The sequence below is a fragment of the Echinops telfairi genome, unplaced genomic scaffold (assembly GCF_000313985.2).
Source record: "Echinops telfairi isolate 266 unplaced genomic scaffold, ASM31398v2 ScPeMD7_25;HRSCAF=90, whole genome shotgun sequence".
Lineage (NCBI taxonomy): Eukaryota > Metazoa > Chordata > Mammalia > Afrosoricida > Tenrecidae > Echinops > Echinops telfairi.
Window position 1 is genome coordinate 7,250,900 of NW_022103922.1, and position 26,125 is coordinate 7,277,024.

At 48.2% G+C, this 26,125-nt stretch overlaps 1 protein-coding gene across 1 annotated transcript in view; it reads left to right on the forward strand.

Annotated features, from left to right (window-relative positions):
- Positions 1-26,125, forward strand: part of RIC1 (RIC1 homolog, RAB6A GEF complex partner 1) — a 62,353-nt gene that overhangs the window by 31,146 nt on the left and 5,082 nt on the right. The window contains exons 4-20 of the mRNA XM_045289178.1: positions 3,045-3,187; positions 3,381-3,514; positions 3,860-3,951; positions 6,042-6,130; positions 6,563-6,707; positions 7,447-7,495; positions 9,576-9,728; positions 12,471-12,674; positions 17,498-17,536; positions 17,779-17,889; positions 18,948-19,037; positions 19,641-19,801; positions 20,659-20,797; positions 22,434-22,550; positions 22,968-23,696; positions 25,125-25,283; positions 25,371-25,510. Coding sequence (XP_045145113.1) covers positions 3,045-3,187; positions 3,381-3,514; positions 3,860-3,951; positions 6,042-6,130; positions 6,563-6,707; positions 7,447-7,495; positions 9,576-9,728; positions 12,471-12,674; positions 17,498-17,536; positions 17,779-17,889; positions 18,948-19,037; positions 19,641-19,801; positions 20,659-20,797; positions 22,434-22,550; positions 22,968-23,696; positions 25,125-25,283; positions 25,371-25,510 — 2,694 coding nt within the window. The remainder of the gene's footprint in view (positions 1-3,044; positions 3,188-3,380; positions 3,515-3,859; positions 3,952-6,041; positions 6,131-6,562; positions 6,708-7,446; positions 7,496-9,575; positions 9,729-12,470; positions 12,675-17,497; positions 17,537-17,778; positions 17,890-18,947; positions 19,038-19,640; positions 19,802-20,658; positions 20,798-22,433; positions 22,551-22,967; positions 23,697-25,124; positions 25,284-25,370; positions 25,511-26,125) is intronic.

Here is a 26,125-nt window from a genome sequence, read left to right on the forward strand (position 1 = left end):
GCTATACTTTTTGATAGCCGGGCACCATCAGCTTTCTTCGCCACCCTAGTCTACATTTTCATCTCTCTCCCTTCCTCCTCTTCCGTGAGGCCCCTCCGTTCCATCCAGGAGCTTCCTCTGTTCCTGGCTCCCCTTGCTTTGTGAGGCCTGTTCTTCCTCTTCCTAGTCTACCTGTGTTGTTCTGCTCTGCTTTCTAGAAGGTCCAGCTTACCTGCCAGCTGTTACTTGGTGTACATTCTCAGCACCTTTTCTTTGGGACTCTTCTGACCTTCCAAGCTGAAAGGTGCTATTACTACTGTTCCTTGTCCCATGTTCCTTTGCTGCCAGTCAGCTCTCCAGGGTGGGCACTGTTCTGTGTGCTCCGGTGCCTGTTGTCAGGCCTCACCCAGGCCAGGGTGCAGTGTGGGCGCAGCTCAAGTGAAAGCCTATGTTTTTTTCCCCCCTTTTTCCTTCAAGTTGGACTTTGACATTTTCAGTAAGCTTTTTCTTATCCCCTGAAAAAGACTTAGACATATATTTTCTCTATATAAAATGGCGTCTGGTGTTGAACATTGGTATGGTGTATAGGAACCAAAATAGCCTTAGGCAAGTGGAGCCCAGATGAAGGAAGGTTCTTCTAACTCTGGCGCCCCTCCTGGGAAGTGTGAGGAATCCCTTCAATATAGTCACTTGGCTCTGGGCAAGACATTTTGTGGAATCTCTCAGGGTGAAAAAACCCACCAAAATATGTATAACTTTGACTTCCTTCTGTGAATATTGATTCTGTAACCCTGAGCAGTGGTTCTCCCTCATGATTCTGCTTTTATGTCCGTCAGATGGGTGACCCATTCTGAACTGCTCTTGCTCCCACACACAGTATTCCTCCTCAGTGGGGGGGAAGTAGGCTCCGGAGGAGAAAATGGTCTGCTCTCCCCCCAGTGACGACCCCACTGAATCCATCATAGACATCAAGTAGCAGATAGATAACTTTCCATCCTGCCCTCCTGACATGATACACATACACGCTGTCCCAAAAGTAAGTACTTGAGATGGAAAAAATATGTAATACTTTAAAACGTTATTTTTTTTCTTTTTAACTTTCTATAAACTGGGAACTTAATTGCTTCCAAATGTGACATATGAGAGAAAGAACTGGGTATGGGAACATCTGATTCTAATCCTTTTAGTACTTTCATAATTGAGAACAAAGTTCAATTATCAGTCAGCTGTCCAAAATGCTGAAATTTTTTAAATGCTAAATGTTTTAAAATTAAAACATTGAAGATATTTTCCCCACTAAGGATTAAAATATTTCTAAGATGTATTATTTCTTTCTTAAGTAGGAGAGGAAACACATGATACAACATTCCTTTTTACATATGAAGTGCTTATAGCACTAACACTTCCCACCCTCCCCCCACCCCCCTGAAATCGCCTTACTCCTTCTGTTTCCTTGAAGCCAGTCTTCTGTGGAGGTCCTGGCTCTGTCTCCGCTCTACCTGGACCCATGCAGTTTCATTATGGGTTTTCTGTCTTCTCTCCAGCCCTGTCACAAATGTTCAGCAGCACATTCATCGGAAACTCACACTGAGCCATTTCCTCCCATTAGTGGGCAAGTCCACATTAGTTATCTTTGCAAATAGTGTTGACTGCTGAGGTCATACCACATAACTATTTTCCTTTCTTTTTTTCTTTCTGAGACTCAGAATTGGTTTATTGACAATGCCCCATGTTGTCCTCTGCTCTCAGAACAGAACCCAACCCAAGTCCCTGAGGTTGGCGTCTTAGCATGGCTCCCCTCCCTGCGGGAGGGCAGAGCAAGGACCCCCGCCTGCTCCCATCAGGCCGCCTTTGGGATGGGGAGATGCCTGAGCATCACACAGCACCACTGCAGGCGAGACTGTAGGGGTCACCTTTACTGGGGTCCAGAGATGGTGTGGCCCCCGTCTATTCTGAGGCCACTCTGGAACAGCCACCCAGGGAGGACAGTAAGCAGACCCAGACACACACTTTTGCTCCCCCTGCTTCAGGCTGTCCCCACCACTCCCCGAGATCCAGGCCACGGCAAAGGGGCTGGCAAGGAGGGAATGGGGAGGGGCCACATAACTATTTTTCAATACGTGGATGAAAGGTCTCCTAAGAGGAGGAAGGGCTGTGTTTACTCGCTGTTGAATCTCCAGCACAGAATATAGGACCTGTCACAAAGGATGGCCTCAGTACAGGTTCGTTGAGTGAATGAATGATGTGAGACTCGATGATAGAAACACATTGATCTTCCCCAAAGTGGGATACTGAAACCAGGGGTGGGGGTGGCATGGGCACTGAAATGATATTTTGTGTGTGTGTGTGTGTGTGTGTGGCGGGCTAAAGCAGATACCTACACCTTATCCTGGATTAAGGGCTAGAATGCAAAAGTTTTTAATTGCCAGAGGGACACAGAATGTTTTTTGTTTTTTCTGAAAAGGGAGCAGTAGGCTTGATAAGTTTAGGAACCTATGAATGCTCTCCAATAAAATAGTTACAAGTCACATGAGGTTATTTAAATCTAAATTAATTAAAGCAAAAAAAGAAAACCCTTCAGCTCCATTCTGAGAGCAACTACAGTCATTTCAAGTGCACAGTTGTTGCATGTGACTATTGGCTACCACATAGACTAGTACACCTTTGGCAATGCCAAAGGGTCGCTGACCTCTGCACTCTGGATGAATTCACCCTGTCATCCTGGTGTTTTGTTCGAGGCTTTTCTTACAGTTTCTCTTTTGGAGCGCCATCATGTATCCTACTTCAATTTGCTGTTTCTTATCTCTAACTCTCAGTGCGTCAAGTTTGTACTATAGCTGCTCATAATCCGTCATTTCTTCCAGAATCTCTAGTTTTAGATTGGAATTTAGAAAATTGCCACACCGATACATTCCAGATAACTGGAGAGGTTTTGTAAATGGTTTTCATCTTCTCCTGTGCGTAAGTGTTCTCCACAGCGACTGTACCCCTACTCGTGCCTTTCTCAGTACACACTCTCCTCTCTTCAGAGTAGATTTTGACTCCTGATTCCATTCTTTCTGCAGTTTGCAGTCTGTGCTCGAAGACCTCCTGGTGGCTACTTCTGATGGACTTCTTCATCTCATTCACTGGGCAGGCATGACAAACGGAAGGAAAGCCATTAATCTTTGCACAGTGCCCTTCTCCGTAGACCTGCAGTCATCCAGAGGTAATTACCCCTGGGGAGCACCTCGGAGCTACTATTTGAGATCATTGACATTAGCTCTTTCCCTCTGTCTGTGAGGAGGAAAGGATCATTCAGTTGCTCAGTATTGTTCGACTTATTGCTGCCCTTCGAACTGTCCTCACAGGGTTTGCAAAGAGGATGGAAGAGAGTGACTTGTGTTTGTTTTCATCAGCAGGTTCGTCCCTGGGCTTTGCGGGTGTATACATCAGAGATATGGAATACTGTGCCACGCTGGATGGGTTTGCCGTGGTGTTCAATGACGGCAGAGTGGGATTTATCACCCCGGTGTCAAGTAGATTCACTGCGGAGGTAGGGCTGACCCACCGACTGACTCTGCAGGCGTGTTTTCTTTATTTTGCATTCATCAGTTTTTCCCTTTGCCATTAACACAGGCAGCCTATTATCCTAACTTATTCAGGATTTTAGAGGTTGTTGTTAAATCCTTGTAAATCAGAACTACACATATAAATAATACTGATAGACAACTCTGTGGCATGTTGAATCAAAGCAGCAGTTCCTGTCCTTCCCTGCTCAGCTCACCCATTTTCAGAGGCAGCTATTTTCTCTCACTCCTTGGCCTAGTGATTTGTGTGTTTCTCTGCACCACTGGTTTTCATAAGACCCTGCAGTATGATCTGTCCTTGACTTTTACAGCAGCTTCATGGAGTGTGGCCCCAAGATGTTGTTGATGGAACATGTGTGGCTGTAAATAACAAGTATCGACTAATGGCATTTGGTTGTGCAAGGTAATTGAAAAAGACTTCTGTGTTTTGTTTTCACACATAAAATCCATGCCTTGCTTTAATCCATGTTAGATACAAAGGGTCTTCAAAAAGTTCAAGGAAAACTTCATAATCTTTCCATTCCTTTTTTTCAGGAACTCAGTTTGGTCACGTTCCAACACCTGTGTTCATGAGGGCATCTTGCACATGCTTTTCTTTGCCTTACTCTCCCTGTGAGGCTTTGACACCGACGCTGTGTGCCTCATAACAGGTTCAGGAGGGCTTCCCCTCTCCCTGCTCTTGTTCCTTATTATAGATGATAGAATTTGTTGTTGAAGCATCTTGACCCTGAATTTTCTTGGGTGGGAGTGTTTTAGACTACTAAATGGAGACCTTTTTTAAAAAAAAAAAAATAGCTAAAAGGATTTATATTTTCTATCCCTTCCTAAGTCAGTTTTTCTAGAAATTTGATTCTTTCACATGTAGTTCAAATGTATCTGCCCAAAGTGTATAATATCCTTAGTTACTGTATTGTGAAATAAAACTATTTAGAAGTGTACATAATCCAGTTTAACTAAACATTGTCATAGAAACATAACTAGATCCAGAAATAGAACTCTGCCAGAGTCCCGGCCCCAGGCTATTCGACTGAGGCTCCTCCTTTGCCCCTGCCACTCCCTGTCCTTGTGGTCATCAACCACTTGCTCTTCTCTGTGGTTTTACTACCTATATATGCATTCCTGGAGGTTCTAGTTAGCTTTTACCTAATTTTGATCTTTATGTTTTATATTTGGTGTCTCGCTTATGTGAGTCAGCATTGGTGGGGTTTTCCAGCAGCTGTGTGTATTCATTGGTTTGAATTGATTTGCAGTTCAATCCCGGTGAGTGAACCCACCCTAATTATCCACTCTGCTGTTGATGGGCGTGTGTGTCGTCTCTCGGTTTGGTGCTGTTGTGATCAGTGGTCCTTTTGCCCACCTCTCTGTATCTCGTAGCACATAAGAGGGGTCTTCAAAAAGGCTCATAGAAGAATGCCCTTATCTTTTCATTCCATTTTTGCATGAACTTTTTGAAGCCCTCCTCGTATGCAAGAGTTCTCTTTCAGGTCTAATTAATAGTGTCTTCCTGGCTCACAGGGAATGTGGGTACTTAATAACGCCAACCCATTTTCCACACCTACCCACCTGCTCTGTGCGAGGCGGGAGAACTGCAGAGCACGTGGCCAGGTTGGCAGATGTCCTCCGAGCTTTAGTGGGTCAGTCTTCAGCTTACCTCTCCTGGCTCCCCCTGCACAGACACTCATCCCAGGGGGTAACTGTCTTGCCCACTCACTGACACTTTTCTGAGGTTACTCGATTGCATGCATTCTTTTTTGTTTATTTTGTTCCCCAATGGGATGGTTCTGTACTACTATAGAGAACTATACGAGCATTCGTGTTGCTTATTTTATTTAGCTTTTTAAATGGCAGTGGCGTTTGAGCCCATAGGAAAAGTGAACAAGGAGTGTGCAGAACCCCACGTTCCGAGCGTTAGGCTGAGTCTCAAGTTCCGAGCCCTTTTCACCCCCACCTCGCCTCTCTTACATGCACATGCACACAAGGGGTTGAAGTAAGTTGTCAAGCAATAAACTTATGATTTTGGTTTCTGAGAGTCAGTAATTATTTAGCTGGGGGCAGGACTGGGTTGGGGGGGCGTTCTGGGCCCGGGTCTCCGGTGAGTCCAGTGCTCCAGCAAGGCTGCCTTCACCTCAGGGCTTGCCTGAGACTCAGGAGCCCACCTCCATGCTCACTCAGTCATGGGGCTGGCTTCACCCAGAGCTAGTGGCCCAAGTGGCCCTGGAAGGAAGCTGCCACCTTTGAAACTCTTTCTGTTGTCTGCTGTTGGGCAATCAATCACCCGACCCTGGCACAACACGGGGGGCTGAAATGTGAGAGAAGCATTTGCTCAAGTGGATGAGATGACTGCAGATTTTTTACAAAGGGGTTCTGTTCTGTTCCCCTCTAAACTTTCACCCGCCAAATACGATGTTGCCTTGTAATACGTTTATATTTTGTATGCCTTTACTCACACACACACCACCAATTCGTTTTCTTAAATTCTGTTTGTCCCCACAGTGGTTCTGTGCAGGTTTACACCATCGATAACACCACGGGCGCCATGCTGCTCTCTCATAAACTAGAGCTGACTGCAAAGCAATATCCTGGTGAGCAACCCCTCGCCTTTAATTTAATTTTTAAAATGTTGTGAATGCAGATTTTAACATAAGTGATGCATAGGTCACATGATATTACTTACATGCCATTCCAGGTGGCTAAGGATTTCTGAGTCAGTAGGGAGAGTCCTGTGATTTGCATTTTATCCTGTCATTTTGCCCTCTCCCTCCTCGATGTTGTAGCCACTCATTGAGGGCCTTCCTCTTGTTCTCTGCCCCTTCACTTTACCAAGCAATGATGCCCTTCCACAAGTCCAAAGTACGTGAGGCGCCATCTTCACCTGTAAGGGGCTGTCTGGCCATAATTCTCCCAGGCCCATGTGAAGTCGTGCCTTTCTGTAGAAATGAGGTTGTAGACTGAAAAATGCTAAGTATATCTGAAGCAGTGCTTTAATTTGAATCCCTTTTATGATTCCTGAACAGACATTTGGAACAAAACTGGAGCTGTTAAACTGATCAGATGGTCTCCTGACAGCAGTGTTGTCACAGTGACCTGGGACTACGGGGGCCTCTCCTTATGGAGTGTGTTTGGAGCCCAGCTCGTTTGTACGCTCGGAGGGGATTTCGCGTGAGTGAACTGCCAGCAATCCGAGATGAAGGAACGTGATGAACCCCCAGTCAGTAAAGGCACACACACGTTTTGTGGCATAGAGCTACCCTTCTTACTTCATTTGACAGTTATCCCAAAATAATTCGTTAAGTTCAGGATGTATTGATTTTCCAAATGTCCATCTACTTAAAGCTGGCGGTTAATTGAATAATGTGTATTTATGGAAGCCCTGCTGTCTCTGTGTGACATGTTGGTCTCCAGGTGCTTGTCACTCAGTGAGAAGGGAGGTAGCCTGTCCACACAGAACTGTTTGCAGGTGGAACGTTACAAGGTCTCGTTAATAGGTTGCTGTCTCGGCCCACTTCTGTATTATCCTGAACGGCAATCCTGCGGGAATTAAACACAGCTTCCAAGACCACAGGCCCTGGTCCAGAGTCATTATTAATGCACTTCTGTTTTGAAGGAGCGCCACCAATTTGATTTTTAAAAATCAAACCAAGTATTCATGTGCGTTATGTATGATTAAAGGCACCCTGGTGACACAGTGATGAAGTGCTCGGCAGCCATTGGAAGTGGCCTGCCACTCTGTGGGGGAAAGATGTGAAGCACAGCTGTGGGGACCACGGGCAGTTCTGCTCTGGCCTACAGACTTCCTCCAGTCAGCCGCCTCAGGGCTCCGAGCTTGGGGCTTTCACCTTCTCTTTGTCTTTGACACGTGGCATGAGAAGACTCTTAAATTGTCCATGTTCTCTTTCAGTTACAGGTCTGATGGTACCAAAAAAGAGCCCCTTCAGATCAGTTCTATGGTAAGCAGTTTCTATTTCTGTAAACAACTGTGAGGAACTTGAGCTTCCCTTTTTCTCCTGTTGGTCTTGATGTCGCAAAGTTATTCCAGTTTCTTTTAAATGAGAGGCAGATTCTTATGCAGAGTTTGCTTTGATAGAAGTGTTTTTTTTTAATTAAAAGCTCATTTTATTGGGGGCTCTTACAGCATATTTGTACATGTGTTGCCATCATTGCTTTCTAGACATTTACTCTCTATTGAGCCCTTGGTATCAGCTTCTCTTCCCACCCACCCTCCTCGTTACCCCTTGATAAATGATAAACTCTTATTTTCATATCTTCCACCAACCACTTTCGCCCTTCCCCCACAGTTTCTGTTGTGCGTCCCCCTGGCGGGTGTGGGGGTGGTTACGTGTTGATCGGTTCCCTCATCCTCCTCACCTCACCTTTCCCTACCCTTCTGGTATCGCTACTCCCATTCCTGCTCCTAGATTTCATGGGTCTTAGCTCGTATCTTTTATCCGTACCTGTGCACGTGCTCCGGTCTAGCCCGCAGTGAAAGGCAGGACTGGGGTCATGATAGTGGGGGGTGAGGAAGCCTCAAGGAACCACAGTAATATCATCGGTGCGTTACTGCGCCCTGGTTGACTCATGCCTTCTGTGAGGGGCTGTCTTAAGAAATGGGAGGTTGCCCTATAGACCGTCTTTGATTTTGGTTTTGCTTAGCTGTGTCTAGCAGGCCACCGTCACCTTGGTGAAAGTGATGACAGTTCCAATGGGGGCTTTCTGTTTTCAAAGCACACTGCCCTTCCATGTGAGGGCCTCGGGCTGACCCAGCCACCGCACTGCCTCTCTGGCAGCGCATGGCGAGGGCACGCTGTTGGCTCTCCTGTCAGCACACGTGCGCTCTGTTCTCTGAGGGTGCTGTGGAAACCCTCCATCGATGTATGCCTGAGAGACTTAACAGTCGCTGTTCTAAATTTTAACTTATCACCTGCTTTCCAGAGTTTCTGTAGCAAACAATGAGGTGGCCTCTGCCCTTACAGAAAGTGACATTTTCTTAAAGGAAACCCTCAGGGAGTGTGCTTGAGAACGTGGCTGTGGAGCTCCCCCCTGCATTCCCATCTGCCACAGAAAAGGGGCAATTTCTGAACATGGATTTTTTGCAGTTACAGCCACCTCATACGCGCTTCCTGAGCACTCACCACTACAGCCCCTCCTCATGGTTCTCATTGTAAAGGGGGTTTTCCACCAAGCAGCATTTATGTAACTGCCTGACGCTGATCCTGAATGGCTATCATAACCACAATTAGCAGCCTCAACGTGTTCGTGGTTTCAGTCACAAACTGCAGAATTTAAGCATTTTGCTTAGCCTGTGCAACATTGCCATGGGAAAACTGAACTCTCTCTTATGCCTTTAGGACGTTTGCAGCCTTTGACAGACTCCCATTGCTATTATCTTGGCTTCCATATTAAAAATGACTCATCTTGAAAATACTCTCATGGATTCTAGACGCAGAACATTAAAATTAACTAGAGCTCGAACAATGTATTTGAACCATTACAATTGAACAAAAGTGCTTAATGCCCTGAGAACAGCTTAGCCCAGGTAACAGCACAGTGTGGAGGCCAGCGTAGTGTGAAGACCCCGTCTCACACCTTCCTTCCCAGTGGCCTTGGCTCAGTGCACAACTGTGTCTATGTTGGTGCTGTTGTCCGGCACAGCCAGGTTACCTGTGCCTCCATGTGAAGAACGTCTTTGCTCGTGAGAGGCAGTCAAGTAATTTTCAGTGAAGTTAGAGCAGCAGGCTTTTCTTAGGACTGAGATCCTAGGAGTCTCAGGATCCTAAACTTAAGAATGCCATGCTTTGTGTCCTCTCTTCTCTGCAGAAAGCAGTGACTGGCTGCCTCAGAGGCAGCAGGGACAGACGTGACTAGTCGGCCTCCAGTGTACCCAGTTTCCAGGGCCTTTGGGAGTCCTCCCGAGTGCTGCTGCTGGTGTTTTTGTGTTGTTTTCAGAATTTGAATGTTCGACGCTAGGAAAGGATACCGACGTTTCATCACGTCGGTCTGTTGTCCTCTTCTCCCTCCCTTCCCCTCCAGAGCTGGGGTGCTGAAGGTTATCACCTGTGGGTGGTCGGTGGCTTCGGTTCTCAGAACTCTGAAGCGGAGCCTGACCTCAGGAACGTAGCTCGGCAGCCTGGCATCTTGCTCTTCCAGTTTCTCAAGAGTGTGCTCGCCATCAACCCGTGTATGGTAAGTGCAGTAACATTGGTTTTGTTGCTGTCTTTTGTTGTTTCTTAATGGCTTTTTTCAGACTTTTCTTGATAACTCTGTTGAGTATACTCAACAAATTTGGTATATCATCCTTTGTGTTGGGTTTGTTGTGGTGTGCTGGCGTGCATGTTGTGATGATGGAAGCTATGCTCCTGGTATTTCAAATGCCAGCAGGGTCGCCCGTGGTAAACAGGTTGCAGTGGAATTCCAGACTAGGAAGGAGAAATAGACTGAAAAACCTTAGGAACAGCAGCAGAACATTGCTTGACAAGAGTGGCGGACATGAGTCCCGCAGGTCAGAAGGCACTCAAAATGAGAGAGAGGAGGGGCGCTGCCTCCTCTACCCTAATGACACGGATGGAATAAAGCTTTGGGACCTTCATTTGCATGACTCACAAGGAGAAGAAATGCCTGCATCTGTCCTTTCATCATCGGAATGTGGAATACATGGAGTATGACTCAAGGAGCAGTGGAAGTTCTCAAAAATGAAATGGAGCACATAAAGATTGATAGCCTAGGCATGAGAGAGCTGAAGTGGACTGGTGTCGGCTCTTTTTAACACGGCCATCTTGGTTTTCTATGCCAGGAAAGACAAATTCAGAGGAGTAGTGTTATATCCAACATCCAAAAGAACATCTCGTCATCTGTCTTTTAAGTACAGCGTCATCTGTGGTTGGATAATATCTACCATCTTCAAGCAGCCGGTTAATGCAACTGTGCTTCATCAAATGTGTGCACCAATCCCAAAAGCCAGTGATGAAAAAATTGAAAATGTACCAGGTTCTCCAGTCTGAAATTGACTAGCCATGCAGTCAAGATGCATTGGTAATTACTGGTGATTAGAATGGAAAAGGTGGAAACAAAGGGGAAGGATCAGTAATTGGAAAATATGATATGGCCTTGGATAGAAAGGAAGCTGGAGATCACATGATAGGATTTTGTAAGACCAGTGACTTCCTAGCAAATACCTTTTCCCCAAAAGATAAATGGGGACTACACACGTGGCTCTCAGCAGACAGAACACACAGATTCAAATCGACATCTGTGGGAAGACAACAACGCTCGGGACCATCAGCCAGAAAGGCCACAGGCCACCTGTGGAACAGAGCACCCATCCTCAGTGCAACTTCAGGTTGGAGCAGGATGAAATGTACAACAAGTCCACAAGAGCCAAAATACAGCCTTGAGTGTATCAGACCGGAATGTAGAGAATAGCTTGAGAACAGATTCGACACATTGAACACTAATAACAGTGATGGCCAAAGACCAGGGGAGTTGTGGGATGGCATCAAGATCATTATAAATGAAGAGAGCAAAGGTCATTTAAAAACAAAACAGGAAAAGACCAAAGTGGATGTCAGAAGAGATGGAACCTTGCTGTTTGGTGTAGGTAGCCAAAGCAAACGAAAGCATGACGACGGAAAATGCTGAACGGAAAAAGTCAAAAGGTGCCTCGGGAACGCCGAGTGAAACATGATAAGGAAATATGCAAAGACCTGAAATTAGACAACCAAAAAAGAATGGCACACTCAACATTTGTCAAACGGAAAGAACTCAAGGGGGAAAACAAACAGCTTCATATTGCTGTAATGAAGATTCTGTGAGCAAAATATTGAATGATTCAGGAAACATCAAAAGAAAATGGAAGGAAATGCACAGAATCACGGCACCAAAAAGACTTTGTCCACATCAACCATTCCAACTGTCTGGTCAACTGCAGGAATCGGTCCAAACTGTCCTACTGGCATGAACAGAAAACAAGGCTCCAGGAATTGCTCAGTGGCGGACTGCAAACAAGTTCTCTCAGTAATACCCTGGTCTTCATCTCACGGTACCTTCAGAAAACAGGGTCCAATCAGAACAGTGGCCTCCACTGGGATCTGCTGTGAGCCAGTTAAACTTAAGGCAGGAAGGTCAGCTCAGAAGGTTGTGCCCACTATTCGGGGGGAATCGTAAAGGAGTAATCTTGATAGATTTTTCTCAAAGGCCACAGGACGAGCACGGGGCTATGAAGCAGTGTTAAGAAAATGGAAACTTGCATTGGTGAGAGAAAGCCAGCAAAGAGGACTTTTGTTTTTTTCCCCATCACGACAATCACCTGCTCATTCTTCAGGGTCGCAAGGGTGGTCCTGGAAGAAGTTCCGTGGGAAAGCTGACTCCATCCACCCTCTGGTTCTCGTCTTGGCCTTTCAGACTTCTTGTTGTCCTGCAGAAAGTTTGAGCCTCAAGGTTGCCAGAGCTGTAACCCTGTGGTGTCAATCGGAGAGTTCAGAACCCTTGGGGAAAGAGTCAGAGCACAGCTTCCCAAACTTATTTGGCCTACTGCCCCCCTTATCAGGAAAAGAAAATCCTCAGCGCCCCCTGGCAATTGAAACTTTCTTGTAACCCATTATCCTGGATAAAGTGTAGATGTTCATTTCGGCAGCTCCTGACTCATTATAGCGTCCCCAGGAGGCACCATCGCTCACTTTGGGAAACCCTGTCTTCAGAAGTGCATAGACCTGAATGGAGACTCTGTCAAGATACAGTAGCTTCAGGTTTGGGTATTTTTGTGTAATAAAGGTTCCTGTGATCTTGTAGCAGTACTCTTTGACCTGCCCCCGTTGTCCTGTAGAGTCGGAGTGGGCGTGTTCCTAGCTCCCCGTGCGAGACTCCCCTCCAGGTGTGTCATGTTGACTTGCTTTCTTTCTTTGCCCTCGTTTCCTCCTGGGTCTCGTCCAGAGCAACCAAGAGCAGGTGCTGCTGCAGGGGGAAGACCGCTTGTACTTGAACTGCGGGGAGGCCTCCCAGGGCCAGAGTCCCCGGGGCTCCTCCGTCCACCCCAAGCATGCACTCCAGCAGGAGAAGAGCCCATTTGCCGAGGGAGGTTTAGAGTCTCCGGGTTTAAGCGCGTTGCTTGGGCATCGGCACTGGCACGTTGTACAGGTAAGTCTTCAGTTACTGATCCCTGTTGATTTCGCTGTAGGTAAGCTGTCAGCCCAAGCAGATTCTGAAATGTTTCAACTGTTGCATCAGAACACTGAGACTCTAACCTCTGTGCTGTGGTGTCTCCTCTGCTTTCCTGTGTCCTTCTCCTTGCACGTCTTCTCTGTCCGCACGATCTTTCCTCTGGCTGGAGAGCATGTCCCCACCATTAGTGGAAGTGTCTGGTTTTGTCCTCACTAAGCAAACCTTTGTGTAGTCTTTCAGCCTCTGTGTTGTATAAATGTCACCCTGGGGCTTGCCTGGGTGGATGCGAGCTCATTTTGAGGACAAGGAGCCATGTCAAGTAGAACCTTGTGTAGCTGGCCTGGCCGTCCCAGTGGGCCCAGCTAGGTTACCTCCCCAACTTTAGACCTGAACTCCTGGCTTAATCAATCTTGCATTTTATGCTAACAATTGTAGTTATTACTTAATCTTGTTCCGAAGTATTTGCTCATTCGAACACTGTAACTTCTCAAATGAACAGTGCCTTTGAGTAATTTGATCAACTAGAAGTCAGTCCTGAATTTTGATACAAAAGAAAATTACTATGGGGAAGTGAATAAACTCATTTTTCTGAAAGAAGCTTGCATTTCATTGTTTCAACGATCCCAGTGTCATGCTCCTCTCTCCTTTGACACCTCAGTACCCTTGGTCCGTGAGAGCCTCCTCCTGGGTTTGTGTTTCCCTCTCTTCTTTCCCTCACTTCTACTCAGTCTGCTCACCTTGTCAGGAGGGCTCAACAACCGTTTGATTGCTCGTCGACTCTGAGGGGAGGTGTAAATGTGAGACAGGAGAAATGTTCATTATTTGGAAGATGGAAGGAAGAACTATTTCCTATACTGACATGTGGTATACACTGAAAGAGAATGTGTTTAACTTACATTAATAAAGTCATAAAAATCAAATAATGTACAGGCCATGTTATAATTAGTAACAGATAATAAATAAAACTGCATCTGCTGCTTCCTTGACTAAAATTTTCCACTGCTCCCTTCTCTCCTATAGCCATTTCTCTGCTATTTTCATTCCCCCATACTTTGAACTATTCATTCTCCACTGACCTAGCGTCCATGCCAGTTCTGCCTAGCCAGGTCTGTGTTGCCCACGAGCCAAGTAGAGCAGAGGACCCAAGAAGGTAGGTCTGCAACTCAACAAAAGTGCATTTCCCTCCAGCTCAGAGATTCAGTGCTGCTCGGTGATCTACGAAGCATCCCAATAAGGCACGCCGAAGAATGGTTTTAGGAGTTTACCCAAGTCTCCTGTCAGCCTTCTCTGTAGGGAGCTAAAGTTATTTGGGAAGTGGAGTTAGATTAACACTGGCTTTACAAACCATTTGTTTACTTCTTTTTTTCAGTTTTCAGAAAACTATTAAAAATAACGCCACGGTTGTACTTCGAGACCTTTATTAAGTGGACTCGAAAAGGCTGTGGAGCTGGAAGGACTTAGAGCTCATCTCCTCAAACTAGATTCTCTACACGAGAAAACAGGCTCCCAAGTCATTAGATGGCCTGCCCAAGGTCACACATAGCTGCATAGTGACAGCATTGCCCTTATGACCACATAGATTAAAGTAGCAGCCTAATCTGTTGTAAAACTGAGCTTCAAAGTGTCGTGTGGAATCACGGCCGCGCTGAGCTGAACGGAGGGTTTGCCCCTCTCTGGGTTGGAGTTTCTTCTACTTGGTTTCCTGGCACTGCCGGCAGCCATGGAGTAGGTTCCAACTCCCAGCGACCCTTGGGGGTTTCCAAGGCTGAGAGAGCAAATAGCCTCGTCTTTGCCCCATGCAGCGATTGATGGGTTTGAACCACCAACCTTGTACTAAGCACTCCACTGTTTACCCACAGTGCCACCAGGACTGGCGCTGCAACCCCTCATTCAGTATCGCACTGGGGAACTGTGATAAAGCTACTGCTTTATCTCCAGGCATTGAACCTTGCTCAGTGAATCCCTAAAGAAACCTGGGTGGCTGCTTTCAGTTCCCCTGCAGGGCAGTCTTGTCTTAGTTGAGTGCCTTGTCCACTGTCGGGGGTGGGGGGAGGGGCATCTTGGTTGGCAAGGTCTGTGCTCTAGTTTCTTCTCTAGAAGATTCTCGTTCCCAAACACAAGCGAGCATGTACCAGGCAAAAGCAGGCGTAGGATCTGGCACTGGAGAAAGTGGCTTGCCCACCTTTATTTGTTGTTGTTGTAGTTTTTCCAGCTCTCTTTTTAATTTCAAAAGTGGTTTTTGACAGATGGAGCCCCGTAATGTGAAATTAAAAACAAAACCCCTCTGGCTCTGTGGCTCTGTGTCATTTGGGACTGGCGCTCGTAGTTTTGCTGCGCGGCCTTCTGCTGAGAAGGTGTCCGTGGTGTCATCCCCGCCGAGGGTCTGGCTTTCGCGGTCTCCTGTACCTGAACTTCTCCAAAGGTGGAGAGACTGAGTGTCAAGGAGCGTGTGTGGGACTTTGAAGTCAGCATGTTGAGTCTCCTCTCTCTGTTGAAGTACTCAACTCTGAACCAAAAGTTTGGCAGTTCAAGCCCAGGCAGAGGTCCCTGTGGGCAGTCTGCTCCCAGGAGATCACAGTCTTGAGACAGCGCACAGTAAGGAGAGTCTTCAAAAGCCTTTTTAATTGTAGCTAATTTGGTCTCAGATGCCTTACAAAGTGCATCAAACAGGCCAGGTATGCTCAGCTTAGCTCATCCACAGGCAGAGTGGCGCCCGTAGCTTAGCAGCTCAAGACAAAGCCAGTAATGGATTGTGGCAATAATGGTATAGCACTTCTCGATGTGACTGAATTATTGAGTTGTATGACATTGGATGAAGTGCTCATCAAATTGTTAATAAAAACAAAGTTAGACAAAGCTAGTGTGGGCAGGACACAGGGCTCTAACAGAATGATTTTTTAAAAATCATGGTCAGTTCACGGTCTTCAAGAAAACGGCAAAGCCATCACTCATTAAGACGGGTTCAGATGCCATGCCCCGGCAGGTAGCCCATGGGGTAACACACATTGTGCCCTGGATAGGCGATGTGGCCTGGTGGATGGATTTCTTCACCACCTGGGAGCTGCCTTTCTTCACTTCTCCCCTCACTTGTTGGTGTTGGAGATGGAGCTCCAAGTCCACGTGCCTCATCAGCATGAGCTACTGGGAAAGACCTGTTCCCTCCTAGGGTCATCCCAGTGCACCTCAGACCACTGCTGGGGACATGGCTTCATTTTAACTTTCTACCTTGGGTGTGGAGGGAAGCCATTTGCCCTTTGTGAGACCCACACCTGAGTATGATGGTATGCTGCAGCTCTGCACGGCTTGCCCTGCCGAGAACCAAGCCCACAGCCACTCTGTGTTTCCGACTGCTGACAGCTGGGGGAGGGACAGCTGGGCCTGGTTGGCACCCTGGTGGGTAACTGGTGCAGGCTTACTCAGGCACCGATTACTTCAAGTGAATCCGCTTCCTTTCTTCTGCTTCTTCAGAGAATTCCACTTAGCACCTCCTCGAAAGTGGTTTTCAACTTTCACTTTGCCTTCCAAATCGGTACCTCCGCACTAACTTCACCCATCAGAGTGAACATTTACCCATCGGCTTAAATGGTCCATCCTGTCTGTTAACTCATCCCAGAGGGCACTCACAAGAGTCAGGGACCCTGTGATAGCTCCATTTCTGCATGGTGACCATCCACAAACGCCCCCAGGTTATCAGCTTCTCGTGGACCAAAAGCCTTTCCTCTACTTGGCTTTGAAATTGACTTAAGAGCTAAGAAATGAAGTGTAACCGATAGTTCAGTGGACAAATTCTATCAAGGTTGATTGTTTTATTTTGTTTCCACATTACCCACAGAATATTTTTGGAATTGATTGCCCTTGGCCTTTTTCATTGGACTTTCTTTTCTTGAACATGTTACCATTTTCTTTGAGTAAAATGCAAGAAATTGGAGTAAATTGAAGCTTCTCTTCTTCCAGGAACAGAAGGCTGGCTCTTGCTTTGTTCTATTGCTTCTCACACTGTTCTCGACATACACGGACACAAACTAAGGACCCTCATAGGCCAGTAAAGCTGAAACTTCCTTCATCTACCTGGCTGTCCCATTAGGGAGTCTTCACATTTGGCTTCTTGTTAGAAAGACACCAAGTACAGAGATGTGAGACTGCGTGGGACAAGAGATGTGCTAGTTAACGTTGCAAATGTCAGAGATGAAGAGTTCTCTTAAGTCAGTTGGACACCCCAGTAGAAAAATAGTAGCCTGGCACATCCTCTAGTGTATGTGGACAGTGCATCGGGAGAGAAGAGGCGAAACTAGCCAGTGATTGCCCTGGAGCAGTCATAAAATGGGAGAATCGTCTATATGGTTCTTCGTACATGTTTATGGTGTTAACATTTTTGTGAGCACATAATGCTTTTTTAATCAGGAAAACGTAACAGTTATAAAAATTTCCATTCAATAGGCTGTTTTAGAACAGCCCAGCTCAGCGAGCCCACAGTGTGCCATGGGCGCCAAGACAGGGCTGTCCGGGGGTGCTTTTCTAAAGCGTCCTTGTCTGTGTATCGAATGGTCAGTGTGTAACATAAACCAAGCAAAGCAGCGTGGGGAAGGAGGGTGGCCAGTGCTCTAGAAACTTCCAAAGACACAAGCTATGAACTGGCCTACAAATGTTAGATCCCAAGGGTTTGCTTGCAATCCCATCAACGAGGGGCCCTTTAAAACATCGTTTAGGAAAAGAACACTTGTACTCCGTTGAAGCTTTCAGTGCTTTCCATGTGAGTGGGTTTCAAAAGTCTGACCAACCTGGTGTGTTGTTTTCTTTAGATCTCAAGCACCTATCTAGAGAGCAATTGGCCTATACGGGTGAGTTGTCTTTTGTTCGGTTAACTTTATATTGGTTAGCATATGCACCAAGAGGCATTTCAGGGATTGAACCCTTTAACCAGGTGTACTGATAAGAGTAAAGCTTAACTAGTCGAGTGATTAGCGTATTGGCATCTATAATTTTGTCACCTATAAGCTCCTGGTAATTACAAGGCTTCACGCTTTGTTGTACTGTACATAAGTTTGCAAAGATGAGTTCATTTTTTCCTTTTTTAAAACAGTTTTCAGCAATTGATAAGCTGGGGCAGAACATTGCAGTGGTTGGCAAGTTTGGCTTTGCACACTACTCGTTACTCACCAAAAAGTGGAAACTCTTTGGAAACATTACCCAGGTAGGTGTCTTTTGAAATTAAAAATTAAAGAGAGCTATAACATGAAGTGTAGCTACGTAGTTAGCCACTATTGGCTGGTTTTAAAAATAAATAAGAAGTGACAGGGAAGTTATATCCAAAAGTTGATTCTGTTAATGTTCTTGATATTTGATAAAGGCTCTTGGATTGAAATTGTGAGTGCATTTTCTTCCTGCTAAGGTTCTATGGCTTGGGGTGTACACTTCCATTCCAGGTGGAGTGCCATCAAAGGTGATCAGAGTAAACCCACACAGTTTGAGACGATTCCTTGCTTGTGTGTGAGAGAGCGAGAGATGAACCTCATATCTGAGTAGTACACATGTCTGTGCAGCTGGATTTTGTGAGGAAGAAATGGGAACCGAGAAGAAATTTAGTTGATGTTTGCTGTATACCCGGGACTTGCCAGCACTTTATAGGTTGTCTCCCTAATCTCTCTAACAACCAGGGAGCGCTGTCCTGCTATGATTTTATAAAAGAGAACCTAGGATTCAGGGTCACCCGCTGGTAATGAGAAAGCCAAAGTTTAACCCTTGCTCTGTTGGATATATGGAGTCCTAGGGGTGCAGTGGGCTAAGCATTGGGGTGATAACCTCAGGTTAGGGGTGCAACCCCACCAACCTCCCAGTAGGAGAAAGATGAGCCCGCCTGCTCCTGTAAGGACTGACAGCCCGGGAAACCCTAAGGAGCAGTGCTGCTCTGTCCCTTCGGGCTAGTCTGCGTTAGGGTTGACCCACTGGCCGTGGGTTTCAGGGTTTGGATTTGTCTTTTTTTCTATCAGATGTGGAAATAATAAAGATATACAGTATGCAGCTGTGTCAAATGATGTGTCTTCTATTTTCTAGAAATGGTTATTTTTTAAAATAGGGCCTGAATTGCTATTCATAAAGGTCTTATAATAATACTTAGTTGAACAGAGAACAGTAGAACAGAAATAATTAGAGCTTTCATTGTCATTGAATACTTTATAAATGTATCACTTTCTTGTAATATCCGATAGCATAAATAAGGTGTTTTTTTGTTCTTCTTCTTCTTCTTTTAAGGAACAAAATATGGTTGTGACAGGAGGCCTGGCCTGGTGGAATGAGTTCATTGTCCTTGCATGTTACAGCATAAGTGACCGTCAAGAAGAGGTAAAAGGAGAAGAAAATGATTTTCTCAGAAATAACATTTTCACATTAGAAAGATATTAGGCATTGTTTAGTTTTTAATTAAAATTCATCTATTGAAAATTAAACAACAAAATGTAAATTTTGAATAGAGGGTTTGATGTTTGATAACAGAATTTGCATTTCAGGTTAGTCTTGTGGGTTAAATTTTCTAAAGTGATGATCAGGACTTCTAAAATAGCTTCTTTTAAACATTGCAGCTGTTGGACAATCTTATATGAATTAAAAATTAAGGAATAAACGGTCACAGTAGAAAAGTAATGTAAGGGTGGTTGACCTTATTGATTCTGCACTGGTCTGAAAGTTTGGAGTTAGAGAAACTGCTGTCTTGGGTCTGAAAGGGATCATCAGTCACGGGGCAGTCACAGTTGAGACTGTTTCCTCTCTTGGTCATCGGTAGAATGGGTTAGCCTCCCCAAAGGGAAGCATCCCCACCCTCCTCCAGCTCAGCTCGGTCCTGTCCTTCTTCTTGACAAGAGTCCGTGCGTGGAAACAGCATATTTTACAGTGGGGAGCATCGTGGGGTGCCACTCGTTCTTACTGTCTCCTGTGTTTTGTTCTCTTCAGCTGCGTGTGTACCTGCGGACATCGAATCTGGACAATGCATTTGCGCATGTCACCAAAGCCCCAGCAGAAACCTTGCTGCTGAGTGTCTTCCGGGACATGGTGACCGTGTTCCGAGCAGACTGTTCTATATGCCTCTACAGTATTGAAAGGCGAGCCGACGGGTGAGGATGGCCGATGATGAGCCTCTGTTGGCCTGTTTGCCGAGTTTCCGCTCTGGTTTCCTGGTCTCACTCTCTGTTATTCTCCGGGTATCATCTCCTTTGTCACTGGAGTTGAAAGGCAGGAGAGTTAAACAGTGACAATAACAATACATTGTTTTCTAGCTGAAAAAATTAAAATAGCGTCAAGTAACTTCTTCTACCAGGCTTCCTGGGTTTATTTTTTGGGGGAAAAAACTAGTTAGAGTTGAGTTCAACCCATAGATAGTATTTTTTTTTCCTCCCCACTACCTTGAAAACAGTGCTCACTGTCCCCGTGCTCAGACCCCCGGGGACCTGCCCAAGTGATGCCCTGCTCTCAGGCCTCTCTCTCTCACTCCCCTTCCGATATGGCCGAGAGGTGGCAGGTGACAAGCACCCTTGGTCCTGGTGCTGCCGGGTTCCTCGCAGCATTTAGACCACAGCGCTGGAGTTTCATGCTGCGTTCCTCGTGACTTTAACTGCCCAGAACCGCATGGTTGCTGGAGTGGAAGAGCGGAGACAAAAGTGACAAAGTCTCCAGCTCAGACTCCCCGTCCTTTCTCAACCACCTGGCTTTTCCCTCAGATCCTTTTACTGGAGCTTCTCTAGTTGTGTTGTGTTCCCCCCTCCTTTTTCTTCTTGTTTTCTTCCCCCCTCATCTGATCCCACAACCCAGCGGGCCTGTTGCTTGAAGGGGTTGGGAAGAGAGGCCTGGAGTCGGCGATGCCAGGTGGTCCTTCCCTGTGACATCTGTGAGGCTGGCTGCCACTCACCGCTGGGAAGGGAAGGGGTTGTGCGAGCACAGGCCTTGAGGTGGTGGCTCTCTTCTGTCTCTGCAGCCCCACCACCAGCGCCAGTATTCACGTGCTGCAGGAGGTCTCCATGTCACGCTACATCCCTCACCCTTTCTTGGTCGTGTCTGTCACGCTGACCTCCGTGAGCACAGAGAACGGGATCGCCTTGAAAATGCCACAGCAGGTACCAGTCCCAGTGGAGCTGCCAAGCTCTGTTTCCTTCTTAGTGTTTCCAGTTGATACCAAGAGCTGTTTTTTGTGCAGCAAATAAATACCAAGTATCTAGTGGGTGCTGCATATGAAGAGGCCTGGCCACAGTGGCACCCAAAGCTGGCCTGGCTTCCGCTCACACGTAATGACTCGCATGGCAAGGAAGCAGTGGACCAAAGACCCACAGACAGAACGAGTGCTTGACCCCTGAAGAGAATGAAAGATTCTGAGCATGGTGGGGCCCTGAAATGGGGAGGGAGTCTTATAGACTGCCGTGATAACATTAGGTGCATATGGTAAGAGCAGTGTTTTAAACTGGGACTTATGGATGTGAGCCTTACCAAGACCCTAAAGGACACAGCTTGGGAGGGCATACAGCTGGGAGGCTCTTGCAAGTGATCAACATGGGATGAACGTGAACAGGAAAAGATTGATGGCAAACCATGCAGTGGGGATGAGACTCCAGAACTCGTTAACTGCGAGGAGAGAGACAGGAGTCTGTCTCTTGCTCTGTGGAACGCGGCATTCCCGTAACATGCTGGGATCCAGTGCACTAGATACTTCAGCTGTGGGCAGTCCACAGCTTCCGGAGTCAGCCTTCCCATTGCACCTGTACTTGCCACATGCTACTGATGTGGATCTAAACTCTGATTTATAACAGCCTACCCCACCTGTCAAAAGGAGCCTTCATGGCACAGTCGCTAAAGCACTGGGCTGCTAACTGCAAACTTACTCGGTTCAAACCCACCAGCCGCTCCATGAGAGAAGGATGGGGTGGCCTACCTTTGGGAAGATGTCTAGCCTGCGAGTTTGGAATCTACTTGATGGCAGTGATTTCAGGGTGTGATCCCCTAGTTCTTAGCTCCCTCTTCCACATGGTGAGCCCCAAACTGTTTACAGACAGCTGTCCATTCCTTGGCACCCCTTCTGTCTTCTCTTCCACATGCCAACTACTCCCATGTCTCACACAACGTGAGCCTGGGCCCCCCTCTCTGGATGAACTCATTGCTTGTTTTCTCCTTTAAAACGGGGCTCCTGTTCCATTTCAAAATAGCTTTCATGGGGGCTGGCTCATCCCAGTTGATTTGGGAAAGTTGTGTTTTCCGGAAACACCCTGGCTAGTTAGGAATGTGGGGAAAGGGTACCATTCTGCAGCTCCTTTGGAAACGCCCCGAAGAAGCCTCGGGGCAGGGAGTGGGCGGGCCTTGGAGTGAGGAAGCCCGGAGCTCAAAGGAAGAGAACTTACATCACTGTCACCCTAATTCAAGACCTGCGTCTAGAGTCGTCTTCCAGTCAGGAAACAAAACGAGGGGCCAGAGCCCGGCTGAGTGACACCACAAGAGAGCCAGATGATGGCCCCTCGGTGTGACAGCTCCATCCAGCCAGTGGCTCGGGGAACGTGAGGGGACTCCTAGATTAAGTGAGACTTTAGGGCCATGACAGCCAAATGCTGGCCAGAAAGCTCTGTGTCCCACAGAGCCTGGCAGGATGCCTACTCAGAGCACGCCCTCAGTAACTGGTCAGGCGTTTCACCTGCCAACCTGGGACGAGCTGTGGCTGCTGGGGACTTTCGTAGACACGCAGACCCATGTGGTGTTGGTTTGCTCCAGGCTCAGGACGCGGAGAGCATCATGCTCAACCTTGCCGGGCAGCTCATCATGATGCAGAGGGACAGGTCCGGCCCCCAAATCCGGGAGAAGGAGAGCAGCCCCAACCCGAGGAAGCTTGTGAGTCCGCACATTGGGTGGGAGCTTAGGGGGTGGAGGGTGGGGGGTGTTGTAATCAGGAGCCTGAAAAGTGGCACTTAAAATCAATCCCAGCCAAGCCTCCGGGCCAAGAGTGACTATAAACTGGAGAGGAGGGCAAAGGAGGCCTTTTAAATAAGATGATCCTCCTCTGCTGGAGCACTGCTGCGTGCCAGTGAAGCTGGTGGACTGGGTTCCTTTTCCTTGGTTTGTTTTTAAGATTTAAATGACTATCCTGGGGTAATGGAAGGAAAAGATAATGGGATTTTCCCACAAACCTTTGTAAGGCCCCTCATACCCTGAAGGACAAGGTACTCTTACTGCCACTCACTCTGCACCAACGCCCCTTCCTTTCTCCTCCTACGTGGCTCGCTGACTGGCCTTGTCTGTGCCCCGCAGCTGCCTTTCTGCCCGCCGGTGGTGCTGGCCCAGTCCGTGGAGAATGTCTGGACCACCTGCCGAGCAAATAAGCAGAAGCGCCACCTGCTGGAGGCCCTGTGGCTGAGCTGCGGGGGCTCCGGCATGAAGGTCTGGCTGCCGCTCTTCCCTCGGGACCACCGCAAGCCCCACTCCTTCCTGTCCCAGCGGATCATGCTGCCATTCCACATCAACATCTACCCCCTGGCGGTTCTCTTTGAGGACGCCCTTGTCCTCGGTGCTGTCAACGACACTCTGCTCTACGACTCTCTGTGTGCCCGGGCCGCCCCGCGGGAGCCGCTTGAGGGGCTATTCCCCTTCTGCGTCGTGGAGCGGGCCTCGCAGATCTACCTCCACCACATCCTGCGCCAGCTGCTGGTCCGCAATCTCGGCGAGCAGGCCCTGCTGCTGGCCCAGTCCTGTGCTGCGCTGCCCTACTTCCCGCACGTGCTGGAGCTCATGCTGCACGAAGTGCTGGAGGAAGAAGCTACCTCTCGGGAGCCCATTCCCGACCCACTGCTGCCCACGGTGGCCAAGTTCATCACCGAGTTCCCGCTCTTCCTGCAGACAGTCGTCCACTGCGCCCGTAAGACGGAGTACGCCCTGTGGAACTACCTGTTCGCAGCCGTGGGGAACCCCAAGGACTTGTTTGAGGAGTGTCTGATGGCTCAGGATCTGGACACCGCTGCCTCTTACCTTATCATCCTACAGGTGACGTGGCCCAGAGGAATGGGCCTGAGCAGAGAGGTGTCCGCGGTCGGCGCGCGGGTGGCTCTTGTCTGTGGTGCCTGGCTGGTCTTCCTCAGGAGACTCAGTCTCGTCCAGTGTTGGGGATGGTCTCCGGGGTTGCCAGCACAGTAACCCTGCTGGGGTGTTGTCCCCACTCCCCCCTGGGGGCCCAAACGGGGACAGGAGAAAAGGAGGGTTTGCTTGGTAGTGGGCTGGCCTGGGCCCACCCCCAGTATGTGACGTGCTGTGGGATCGATTGCTGGGACCCTGGAGGGAAGTGGGGGTCAGAGCAGCACCTTCTCAGGCTCATCAGAATCGGGGTGAAGGTGGAGGCTAGCGTGGGGCAGACCTCCATAACACAGGGTTTCCCTCAAAAGACTGGGTGGGGGGTGTTCCAGCTCACTATGGAAGGGCTTCAGAAAGTTCTTGGGAAATTTGCATTCTCTCTTAAATTTGAAAAACCTGAAAATTTGTTTTTGTCAAAAGGGCTTGACCATTCTAGCAGTCTGGTATGGAGTTGATTGGCTATGCTCACTGATTGATAAATGGTGTTGACCTTGACTTAAGAAGCTGGTCAGAAACCGAGCTGAGACTCACATAGAAACTGCACCCTTTGCTTCCTGGTGCCTGTAGGGCAGCTCTCAAAGAAGCAGGAATTCTGAGAAGAGAATGGAAATTAGTGCATTCACTGTCATTCAGTTTCCACCTGGGCGGCCTCCTTTCTTACAGAGGTTTCTCAAACACCCCTGGCAGGCAACACACAACCGAGGCATAGAGGTTAAAGTGCTCAGCAACCCTCTGAAAGGTCAGCAGTTCAAACCCACCAGCCACTCTGCAGGAGAAAGATGAGGCCGCCTCCCTCCATCAAGATGACGGCCTTCGAAGTCCTACGGGCAGTTCTGCTCTGTTCCATAGGGTGGCTGTGGGGCAGATCCAAGTCAGGGAAGTAGGTTTGGTTTTAAGTTAATCAGATAATCACTACGATTGAACTTGTCTGTCTAGCCCCCTCCCATGAAGCCCACCGAGGATGAGTGGGATTGAGGCTGCTGAAGGGGCAGCAAGGCTCCCTCCCAGGGCCCAAAGCAAAGACCTTTGGGCCGCCTGCTCAGGCCGCACTGCCCGTCCACCCGTCCCAGGAAGCAGCACTTCCGCCAGGGAGTTAGGCAGGCCGAGCTTGAGAGTCTTGCTTTCCTGCCGACGTTCAGCGAGGACTGGCCTCCCTGCAGTCCCCGCATTTAGCTGAAGTGAGGAGCCTGGTGTGGGGTTGGATCTTTGTCTGGAGTCTCCTGGCCTCTGTCCCCCTGCTGGGCTTATGCCCACAGTGTTTGTCACTGCTGGCTTCTGCACTGGGGATGGAGAGAGAGAATTGCACCCTTTGCCATCTGAAAGGAATGTGTCTTGTGTTTGTAGAACATGGAAGTCCCTGCTGTGAGCAGGCAGCACGCCACCCTGCTCTTCAACACCGCGCTGGAGCAGGGCAGGTGGGGGCTCTGCCGACACATGATCCGATTCCTCAAAGCCATTGGCTCTGGCGAGTCGGAGACCCCTCCACCCACACCCTCTGCTCAGGTCAGTTGCATCCCTGGGTACAATGTGCGCCGTGGGCCAAGCCCCGGGGGCATCCCCCTAACTCCCGCACCTCATGTGTGACCACAGGAGCCCAGCCCCGGCGGCGGGGGGTTTGAGTTCTTCAGGAATCGCAGCATCAGCTTATCCCAGTCAGCTGAGAACGTCCCTGCAAGTAAATTCAGCTTGCAGAAAACGCTCAGCATGCCTACGGGGCCCTCTGGGAAAAGGTAAGCGGCTGCCAGAGGACTGGACAGCTGGCCGGGAGCTTCACCCGTTGGGGCAGAGACCCCCTCCCATTCCTCAACTGCCCTCTTGTGTCCTTTATGCCCCGTCTTCCTCTTCTCAAGACGGCTAACTTTAAATCACCAAGAGTAGGATCAGAGTAAAGCGGTCAGTGAGCCCGAAGTTCAGCCTCAAGCCTCTTCAGGTGCAGGGACTTGACTGTTCTTTCCAGCTGTACCCCTTTACCTGCTCTTCTGTGGTCCAGCACCTCAGTGCCCTCCGACTCCTCGGAGGGGCCTTTGTCAGACAGACCTCCAGCCACTGCAGGGCTCCACCTAAGGGGGCAGGCTCAAACCCAACTGACAGCCAATTAGCTCCCCTGGCTTCTGAGGCCCGGGAAGCCCTGCCTGTGTAATTGTGGGTTACCTGGGCCTTGGTCCTTGTCAGTTTGGCTTTACCTCCCTTGACACCCACACATACACACATTGTGTGTATGCCCTCACCACAGTGCCTGCCATACAGCGACCAGTGCTTGCTTCACGGACTCAGGGCTTGAGGTGTCACGGCCCCCCGTCACTGGCCACTGAGAGAGACACACACACACACACACACACACACAC